Raw genomic sequence first — 11079 nt, 5'->3', positions numbered from 1 at the left:
CGCCCTGAGGTGACCGCGCCCTGAGGGAGCGGCGCGAGGCGAGGGGAGCACAGGGAGCAGCAGGAGCCCCGGGCTCTGCCGCCTCCCTGGCTCCTTCCCTGGGGTGAAGGGAGCACAGGGAGCAGCAGGAGCTCCGGGCTCGGCTGCCACCTCCCCAGCTCCCTCCCTGCGCCGGTTTTACCTCCCGCCCTTGCTGTGTGCGAGAGCCGCTGGCTCCCGTGCTGGCYGCTGCGCTCAGTTGTGGCTCTGCATTGGCAAGCGGGGGACTGAGAGTATGTGCAGGGTGTCCAGGCCAGCAGCTGGGGACACCCTGCGTGTTCATGTCCTCCCAGGGAATCCAGCCCTCTGGGTGTCAATTGCTCACAAGCTTCCAGACGGGTCTAGCCAGCAAGACCCATGCCGGGAACGTGGCAGAGTCGGAGCGAGCGCTGGGCCAGGGGACCAGTGTGCTGGATGTGCCTGTGTGAGATGCGCACAGCTCAGCTGCCGGCGGAGCCGGCCTACGGAGACCCCGGTTGCATCYGTCCCACAGGGATGAGGAGACATCCGTGTGCACCCGGCAGGTGTCCCAGCATCCTGAGTCCCAGCATCCGCTGGATCTGGTGGCTTTCTTAACATCCTTACCTTGGAGATGAAACAAAGCAAATCTGATTTTTGTATTTGCATGCAGGTAAATTGGCAGAAGCCCATGCATGTCCATTTGGCTTAGAAACTTTGTAAACTATGCGAATGAAGAGTGTTTGCCACATACTGCTTATGTAAGCAGGCCCAGTGTATTTGATTTATTGAATTCAAGCCAGGTTTTGTTTTGTCCTTCGCGTTCAATCACATGTGTAGGCTGCTTCTAGATCTGTTCAGGAAGCTGCTGGCAGGCAACACACATGAAAGAGAAGGTTGGAAAAAGAGCCATGATTGGCCGGGGAGGCCTACCTGAAATCCCACATTTCTTCTATAACTTTTTTTTTTTGCAACAGCGAAGCAGATATCTGAAGATGTTTCTCTTCAGAGGCAGTGGCCAGGCCACCAGATATGGTACAGAAAGAGTCCTGGGATTAGGAATGAGGACCCAGGAGTATTTGGCAGGTGACTTCTGAGCTCACTAACCCCAATGACGTGCTCTTGCTTTCTTCTCTTCCCTTTCCTCAAGAAGAAAGGGAAAACCACATCTTTTCTGCAGGAAGACGGACGCAACTGAACTGGTGCTGGAGCTGGATGTAGGTTAGTTCGTGGTAGGACATGGCTGCGCCTCAGTGTATCAGTTCTGTCACACAGGGCTGGGTGAATGTGATCATCCAGCTCTAGGAACCTTCGGAAGGAGCTGCCACACATCGACGTAGGGGTTCACAGAATCACAGGATGGTTGAGGTTGGAAGGGACCTCTAGAGATGATCGAGTCCAACCCTCCTGCTCCAGCGGGGACATCTAGAGCACAAGCACAGGGTGGCATCCAGCTGGGTTTTGAAGACCTCCAGAGAAGGAAAGGTTCAAGTGACACCATGCCAGATGAGACACCTCCATGTCATTGCTGTGGACCACGTCAGACTTGGACAATGTGTGGCCTGTGCAGATCATTTAACACAAGCATGTTCCACTGGGTGTGGAACCGGCTGCCTCTGTTCACCRTCTCACCTTGTAGAGAGCACCAAGATGCTCATCCCCTAGTCATAAGTGGCAGCAGTTATCAGTGAACTCAAAACAGGACTGGTGGTGATGAGCAGTTAAGTTCAACTTTTAATTTCTATTTCCCAAATGTTTTTTTCCAACTATATTAACATGCTCACCTACTTGCCCATGTAAGTGAGGTGTCATGGGCACTTCAGTGCAGCTGAGGCTTTGGAAGTGAAGATCCCGTGACTGGGGAGGTGAGAAATGTGATACAACTATCTCCAGATACAACAAATATCTATATCCTGTGCTACACAATCAGAAGTACACTTCCAAATCAAACTTCTAATGATTTCTGTAAGGTGTTGCCAATTCTGAAGTTCCTAGACTAGTTTCACTCATTATAGAGCTCACTAACAGCTCATCATGTTCAGCTCCACAGAGAGGGACCTCGGGGTCCTGGTTGACAAAAAGTTAGGCATGATGCAGCAGTGTGCCCTCGTGGCCAAGAAGGCCAATGGGATCCTGGCTGCATCAGGAGGAGTGTTGCCAGCAGGTCAAGGGAGGGGATCCTGCCCCTCCACTCAGCTCTGGTGAGGCCACCCCTGGAGTATTGTGGTAGCTCTGGGCTTTCCAGTATGAGGGACGTGGAGCTTCTAGAGAGGGTCCAGTGGAGAGCAACAAAGATGATTAAGGGAATGGAACATCTATCATATGAAGAGAGACTGAGCTGGACCTGTTTAGCTTGGAGAAGACTGAGAGGRGATCTGATCAATATGTATAAATACCTGAGGGGAGAATGTAGGGAGGAAGGGGCCAAACTCTTCTCCTTGATGGCCAGTGATAGGACAAGGGGTAATGGGTACAAGTTGAAACACAGGCAGTTCCATYTSCATGTGAGGARGAACTTCTTCACTGTGAGGGTGACAGAGCCCTGGCACAGGCTGCCCAGGGAGGCTGKGGAGTCTCCTTCTCTGGAGGTCTCCAAACCCGCCTGGATGCCGCCCTGTGCCCCGTGCTCTGGGTGTCCCTGCTGGAGCAGGGGGTTGGACTGGATGATCTCTAGAGGTCCCTTCCAACCTCAACTATCCTGTAATTCTATGACATTTCTGAATATTTGGGATGAGATTTCTACTGTAACTAGATTTGTGTCTAATTCTGTCTAATGGTGTCTAATTTGTGTCTTGATCCCTGATTAAGTATAATCAAATTCTTGGATGTATCAAACCATAGTAGACTTTTCAAAAGTTTATGGCTGCAACTCTTTTCTAAACATTCTTCAGCTATTCTATACAAAACAAAAGAAATAAATAATAATTAAAAAACAGTRCTGGCCAGGCAGCAAAATATTCTGGGTTGTTGTTTATTGCAGCAGACAATTTAGGCAAAACTTTCCACTGATGTAAATTTTGGTAGCTCCACTGAAGGCTCCTCCATGATGTTGAGGTATGAGTGCAGCAAAGTGCCTTCTGAAACACAACCTTTTTGATTTTGCTTGCAGGGGACAGTGGTCTTGAAACTTAATTTTTAAGACTTTACTTGCAACTTCCAGGAAAAGAGAGATTCTGAAGATCTTCTTTTCAGGATATTTTTGGAAATTAGCAACTCTGAATTTCTGATACAATTTGGCCCTTGTAGGCCTTGCTGTATTGGCACTTTCAACTTGTTATATATCTATATTTATTATATATGTGAGTGTATATGCACACACACATGCACACTTCAGCTTCTTTTTACTGAACATAAAGCATATTCAAGCTGTGCAAGTACTCAGATACTCAAAATTGATGGCATTTAACCTCAGTACTTTCTCTGTACCCTGGGTAACCGTCTTTGTGTGTTTAACCCCTTTTCCTCCACAGCTTTTTACTTTCCTTCCTTCCTTTGCTATAGCAAAGTCCCTGGAAGGAGACTGAGAAGCTCTCTGGGTTCTGATTCAGCAGACCTGTACATTATGAGGATTCCAAATTCCCAGTGACCTGRAACAAAGAGCTATATTTATTTGCCRCACAATAAGGGGATAGTTCGGTGCATGACCCTATGAAAATTGGATGAACATGTTTGCATTTGCTGTAAATGTGATTATTATCAGAGAGCACAGTCCGTCACTCCTAATAGCCCTGAGAAGTTAAAGAGGGCTATTAATTATGAATGCAGGTGTTCACACAGAGTTCTTATATAACTGTAGTGAAGAGATTTGGGTGGAGCTAAAAATGTGAGAAAAAATAAGATTATAAGATTTTTGTATATTTTTATCTTACCAAAAATAGTATGTGCTGTTCATGTTGGTTAAAGCCGTAGGACTGGCTTTTCAAAAGCTCAGAGAATTGCACTGAAAGGTTCACAGAGAATTTTATCGAATGGTCCGTCTCAGATTGCCACACAGCATCCATGTATTGTATGCACTTTTAGCCCTCAAATGTCATTTTYCTTTTTCTTGAACTAGAGAGTTACTGTCTTCTCTCAGCTGACGTTATATTGCCTATAATGACATACATAATTAGTGTTTTTTTCCCTAATGCCTTGTTTATTGTCACTGGGTTACTGTAAATGTTAGATGAGCTGATGGGACTACTCTGTTAGTAAGTTGACACTGTTACTGTTACCATTGCGTTGGAGCGGCTGATATGTGAGCTTCTAAAATGTAGGGAAAAGTTGCTTCAGAAYTGCTGAAGCTGCTCTGCAGAAATGCAGTCGCTGCACCCATGGGCCCACATTTGCACAAAACTTCCACTATTTATATACTTGCAGCTGAAGAGGTAGGATGCCTGATGCTGGGCAGTCCTAGCTGCGAAGCAAAGCACATTCCCCTGCCTGTCTTTCCTCAAGGAAAGTGTCCGCCCGCTACCATGACTTGCGCTCTAGGTTTATGATACTCTGCTACCAGTGACAATGTCACCTTCAGATCTTCTTGCCTTGCACTTTCGCTGCTCCCCAACCCTCCAGCTCGTTCCCACCCACAGTAGGATATGCCATCACTGGCATCCCAGTGTTTTGTGGGATGGGGGTTATAAAATAAATCGCTGACTTGGCTTCAGTTAAAAACAACACATAAAAAGTGGGTGGGAAATCCTTTAGCTGTCATCTCTACTGAAGTTGATGTATCATGAAATTAGGCCCTCAGCTAAAGCATGGAARTTAGGTTGCTAATCCAGTCATGACTCAGTAGTGTCTGATCACATGCCCAGATCCAAAGACAACAAGTCTTCTTTAAGATGTCTTGTTTATATACATTTAAATATATTTTTCTATATTTTGTATGAGGGACTTAGCATGTCTCAGATACRGATTTTTTTTTTTTCATTTTCTCCCAGGCCTGAATTGAAGAAGTTGCTCTCTAAATTTCGAGATTAAGGCATTGCCCTACCCATGACTTTCCTCATACTACTCTCACTCTCCTAATTTGTTCCTCTGAATAGTGTCATCTGTTCCTTTCCTACACAAATCAGAGCTATATCAGTATATCTAGTTAATATATCTATATCAAACTATATTAATATTTCTAACAGCAAATATAACAGTCTTGTCAGTGTTTTAGGAGGTGGGGAGAGGGAGAGATCTCCTGAAGACAAGTGCTCCGCATAGAATCATAGAATGCCGAAGGCTGGAAGGGACCTCAGAGGTCATCGAGTCCAACCCCCCTGCTCACGCAGGGTCACCTAGAGCACGTGGCACAGGGCTGCATCCAAGCGGGTTTTAAAGATCTCCAAAGAAGGAGACTCCACAACCTCTCTGGGCAGCCTGTTCCAGGGCTCTGTCACCCTCACTGTTAAGAAATTTTTCCTTAAGTTCCTGTGGAACTTTTGGTGCCTCAGCTTGTGGCCGTTTCCTCTAGTCCTATCCCTGCCCACCACTGAAAAGAGGCCGCCCCCTCCTCCTCACTGCCTCCCTTGAGGAATTTATGCACACTCCAGGCTGAGCAGGGCCTGAAGAGCCCCGAGCTGGGGTGGCACCAGCGTTGCGTGGTTCTGGGTGCCAGCGGATCTGCTGYGGCACTGCCCGACGTAGCTTCCCCCGCAGCCTTGATGCTTCATTAACACAGAAGGGAGGTTTGGAAGGTGAGCAACAATACTGTAAGAGTTCCAATTTCTGTACATATTTCCCCCCACGCGGATCCCTTATTCCCCACAGATATATGCATATGATTTAGACCCCAAGGTCTAAAGTCTCTGACAACCAGTTCTTAAAAGAGTTTGTAGAATTTTTGTTTGTTTAAAAACACTTCACATCAATGGCAATAACTGATTTTACAGTCTTTGAAGTATTAAATCCCCTTCTTTTCTGGCAGGGTTGAAGTTTCAATGATACCCATGAAAGCAGCTCCCTCTTCAGGAGCTATTCGAAACTCCCAACGTTTGGAAGATGCATAAAAGTACGGATACTCAAARGGAATGCAACTGAGAACGGCAGGCCTGCTGAGCATCATGGTCTCTTACTGACATTTTCTAAAAATAAGAATATAGGAAAATTGTACTTGATAACAAAAAAGAGACCAAAAGAAAAAAAAAAAAAGAATTTAAAGAATAAAAGGTACAATTTGACACTAGGAATAAAAGCAGTGCACAAATGCTGTGACAAAGAGGAAAACAAGCAAGAAAAAGAAACCTGGAGCAGAGTTGACTTATTATCTGTCAATAATAAAGAGAGCCTTGAAGTACTTTGATTTTATTTATTTACATTAGCACTACTAGAATCACTGAATCCAGTATGTTTTGGGTTTGCTTTTTCGTATTTTGACGTGCAACCAACCGTGGAAAAGGCACCCAGCTCCCTGATGCCAGGCATGGCTGCGGCCTGATGCCCCGTGCGCAGCAGGGAGCCCTTTTCCCGCTGCTCTCACTATTTTTTACAACATTTTCCTGACGACAGGGACAAATCCCCACACGGCGACGGGGCCCCCGCGCCGACCCCGTCCCGCGCGACGGGAAGGGAGGGGTCGAGCGGGAAGCCCCGCCTCGCCACCAAGCCCCGCCCCCTGGGCTGGCGGCAGCCAATAGCGGCTCTCAGCTGCCGCGCCCCGCCCTCGGCGCGGCTAATCCCCGCGGGGCGCATGCGCGCGCGGCTCTCGCGAGAGTTTCCGYGCAGGGATACGCGATGCTTGCCGGGAGCGCCTTCCTTTCTGGCTGCCCGGCCATCTTGGCGGCGCGTCTCGGGTGAGCGGGGCCGGGCCGGGGGCGCGGGCGGGCGCGCGGGGCCGGGCCCGGGGCCGGGCAGTAACCGCCTCCCCATCYCTGTCTTCCAGTTCCCGCCCGACCCGCCACGAGGCAGCAACATGGTGGCCGCCAAGAAGACGGTGAGTGGGAGCGGCGGCCTCACGTGGCGGGCGGCCCAGGCGCGGGGGAGGGCCCGGGGCAGCGCTCGCCGCGGCCGGCAGGTCGCCGTTCCTGCCGCTCTCTGTGCGTGCCTCGCGCCTAGAGCTGCCCCGGCAGGTGCGGGTGGGCGGTGGGGCTCTCCTTGTGGACCCAGTCGCTTGCCTTGGCCAGCAGCCTGCCCTCCGCAGCGCCCGCTCGCGCTGCAGGGACCGGCGGGCGCTGGTGACAGCCGCGGTGGGCCCAGTGCGGGCCCTGGGATGCGGCCTGTGCCCTTCCTGCCTCCGGTTTTCCTGATGGAAGGAGCACTTGCTTTGACTTGGCTAAATGAGCTTTGCCCAAGGTAATCAATGCGCCAGAACTGATTACTACTGAGTAGTTCAGACAGCCCCGATAAATGAATAAATCTCCTTAGGACTTCCATGAATTTTAAAATATGTGGATAAAGGTTATTTTGACGATGTTGGGGAGAGTTGTGTCAGTTTAAGTATGCTATTACCTTTGCCCACAAGTGTTGTGTTAATCATGTAGTAATTGTAGCGCTGTCATTATTGCTGTGTGCTGCAAATGATACAGAAATAATGGAAAGAAAACCTGTGGTTGCAATTTCTGTATGCTGTGCCATCTTGTAAAAGGCAAGGGCATGTACAGTAATGCTTTTCTGCCTCTTTCAGAAAAAGTCGCTAGAGTCCATAAACTCCAGGCTTCAGCTGGTTATGAAAAGTGGTAAATATGTGCTGGGGTACAAACAGACTCTGAAAATGATCCGGCAGGGCAAGGCCAAGTTGGTCATCCTCGCCAACAACTGTCCCGCTCTGAGGTAGGTCATTAACACAGCAGTTCCCCTTAAATTTAGGGCAGGTCCKTTGCACAAATGTGGCTCATGCCTCATGGTATTTTCTCTAGTGAAGTGTTAATGCAGAGCACTGGCGTGTTCCAGTCTGCTCTGAAGAAAAAGTGGAGAGGGGGAAGAAAAAAAAAAAAAAAAGAAAAACACCTTACAACTCTAGATCTGCATACGTTCGAATGCTTCTTGGTTGTTTTCTAGCTTCACATACTACTAAGATTTTATGTTAGAGGAGATATATTTTCATGCCGTGACAGCATTCATTGGAAGTGTAACAGTACAGGATAGGGTTTTTTTGCTGCCAAAGAGGTACATTCGAAAAATGAACTTAGAGCTATAGTGACACTGGTTTTGTATTTAAAGAATAGATACAAGAAACTGCCAGATAATGCCTGAGAAAGGGCGGCATTGTTACAGTGCTCTTATAAACCTGGAGAGAGCTTGTGGAACAGTGTTGACCACTGGAATTTCCTGGTGGAAGTGAACAGGTTGACTTTAAAAAGTGCACAGTTCATCTTGCAGGCAGAGGCAGCCAAATCGATTCARCATTTAGCCACGTATCAGCATTAATAGTGGTTGTAGTTGATGCAGCTGGTATAGCTTCTATTATTATTTAGAAGTTTGGAAGTCTTGGAAGAAAAAACACGAATGTTTATGTGTAGGAACTAYTTAAAGGGTTACAAGTGAGCTGTGGGCTTGCTGCTGCGCATCTTCAACATGCTTCTGGGTAAGGTTCCAGAGTTCAGATAAGATTTTTGCCTGGCCATAAATAATTAAGTGTTTTTTTTTTTTTTTTTTCCTCTCTGAAGTGGAGGAAAAAACTCACAGGACTTGAGTAAGACTGAGTTAAATTCTCTGCCTACTAAGAAAAATCAGAATTGTTTTTCAGTACTTYAATACTTGTCCTTTGAATTTCAGAAAATCAGAGATCGAGTACTATGCTATGCTTGCAAAGACTGGCGTCCATCACTATAGTGGCAACAACATTGAGCTGGGTACAGCGTGTGGGAAGTACTACAGAGTGTGCACGCTGGCCATCATTGACCCTGGTACGTGTCCCTGGCCCTGGGCTCGCTGCTGCCCTCCCGACCTGCTCGCAGCACTGAGGTTGCGAGGAGGTTTTTGTGCTGCAGAGCTGCTGCTTGGCTGGCAGGAAGCTTTGCAGGGTGTGCTGTTGAGACAGGCTGCTAGAAAACCAACTTGTGAGGCAGACTTTCTGTCTCAGAGTCTTTTGACCATTGCTGATGTAAGATGGATGGTCACTATAATTCTGCTTTCCAGAGTGATGTGTAGGAAATTAAGCTATATATATATATATATATATATATCTCTATATAAGCATATAGATATCTACATAGCATATATTATTATCTCGTATATCTTAAATGTCGTATATATTATATATTTACGTATATATCTTATATAGCATATATAGTATTTATATAAGCAGATAGTTAAATATGTTTTACTTTAAAATAAAAAATTGTGCATAGTTACTATAGGCTGGTATCAGCCTTTGTCCAAGACAGTTGCTTCAGTTCTCTGTGACTTATCCAAGAGTTTCCACAGTGAAGTCCAAATACTTCTATATGAAGAATCAAATACTTTTTCATTCCTGTTAGCTGGAATTTTGTTTGTTTTAATTTTAGTTAAAAGAGTATGTATAGATTTAATGGTTTCTGTATTAATTTTTGCTAAATGTTTCCCAAGGAAAATCAAATTCACTGTGATTTTAAGTTCATTTTAAGAAAGACTTACTTAGCTTTTTTGGTATTCAAATACTAGCTGTAAACTTTAATATCTTCATGAGTTTTTGGCTGTCATGTTAGGACCTTTATGTTAAGCTGTGTGTAAGCTAAGGAACTGCAATTAAATCTAAAATTTCCATGCGAATATTCTCGCTGTCCTGATATTTTGGTGATCAGGGGAGGCTAGACATTCGCTATATTAAAGCTAACTATTGTGTCCGCCAGGACTAGATTGCTGTTCTAGTGCTGGCTTTGTAAATGCTAGTGACAAGTATATAATTATCCTGAATATATGTTAGATTCTGTGCTGATGAGCAAACTGCAGTTACAAGTACTTTTATCAAGCCTCAAAATTCCTTTGTTTCCAGATAGGTTTTCTTTGCTCCACGTCATAGCTTTTCCTGTTTGTGGAATTGCAGTTTGTTAATGTTGTGGGGTTAACTGTTGAAAACAGACCTTGCTGTGGACCCTTTTGTAAGAATATATATTTTTTTTGTTTTACAGGTGATTCTGACATCATTAGAAGCATGCCAGAACAAACCAGTGAGAAATAAATGCTCTAAAGGTGTTTTCTACAATAAAACTGGTTCCAGGTCCATTTTAAGAAAAGTTTGTATTATATCTTTGCTGGTTTTAGGGGACAAACTATATAAAACAAAGATTAATTATTGCTGCTCTATTTCTTCTGTTAGAAATACCTTCACAGAATGAAGCTTGCCTAGTACTTTCTTGAAGTTGTGCATTTCAAAGGGTAGTAAAATAAGGGTTGTGCTAGGTAAGTATGGTATCAGATCCCAGCAAGGCTTAGATTTTGGGTTTGCAGTGCTAACACAAAATAAGCTTTTAAAATGGCCAGTTAAAATATGAATGAATGCACAACATTAAAGGAGTTAAAGGAGCAGATTTGTGATTTAGTGGTGAGGGGAAATCTAAGCTTGTATTAAAACCAATTGAAACTTTTTTATTAAGCTGGTCACATAGTACTAGTAAAAATAGCAAATAGTGTAGCTCCTGGGTGTAGTGTATACTATCAGTAAGATGAAATTAACTTCTCAAAGGTGGTCTGAATTGAATCTCTTTTTTAGTTGATGAAGGTGGCAGGTTAGAGATGGGCAACTGCACTAGTGGTGAAGGCATCAGTGTTTCCTGCATGTGGGCCAGTTACTCTGCAGCCACTCAGACAAATTTCTTAATGTGGTGTCAGTGCTTTGCTAAAAGGGGATGAAGGGAACTCCAAGCAAACCTCTGGATGTTYTCGGAGAATTTGCATTCTGCTTGCCAAAGAATGTTAAAACACAAAGTACACTTTAAAAACAGCTGTTGAGAACCTATGGACAGTTACTTTCTGTGAGATAACTTTATGTGGCCTCTGCCAGTTACTGCTGCTCCCAGTATAAAATGGGTGAAGTTGTGAATTTCCAATTACAGCCAAATTCACTAATGTGCATTGAAACAAGTAATTGTTGGTATCCCTAGCTATGTAAGCCCAGATTTGCCACAGTCCCAGAAAGTATGGAAGTAAAGCTAGCAGAAAAGTGCAGTTACTTCCTGTTGAGAGAAACTTCAAGGC

General features: G+C 45.3%; 1 protein-coding gene and 1 non-coding gene across 2 annotated transcripts; both read left to right on the top strand.

Annotated features, from left to right (window-relative positions):
• Positions 1 to 6674: 6674 nt before the first annotated feature.
• RPL30 (ribosomal protein L30) lies at positions 6675 to 10166 on the top strand. The gene is made up of 5 exons (XM_026050044.1): positions 6675 to 6758; positions 6848 to 6898; positions 7589 to 7734; positions 8680 to 8810; positions 10014 to 10166. Exons 2-5 carry the CDS (start codon positions 6878 to 6880, stop codon positions 10061 to 10063), a joined length of 348 nt encoding a protein of 115 aa, XP_025905829.1. The 5' UTR covers positions 6675 to 6758; positions 6848 to 6877; the 3' UTR covers positions 10064 to 10166.
• LOC112956538 lies at positions 9648 to 9782 on the top strand. Its single transcript, XR_003251066.1, has one exon. It is a non-coding gene; the product is annotated as a small nucleolar RNA SNORA72 (small nucleolar RNA).
• Positions 10167 to 11079: the final 913 nt, after the last annotated feature.

The sequence above is a fragment of the Nothoprocta perdicaria genome, unplaced genomic scaffold (assembly GCF_003342845.1).
Source record: "Nothoprocta perdicaria isolate Ctin4 unplaced genomic scaffold, notPer1 scaffold_64, whole genome shotgun sequence".
Lineage (NCBI taxonomy): Eukaryota > Metazoa > Chordata > Aves > Tinamiformes > Tinamidae > Nothoprocta > Nothoprocta perdicaria.
This window is presented reverse-complemented; position numbering and strand designations above follow the sequence as displayed.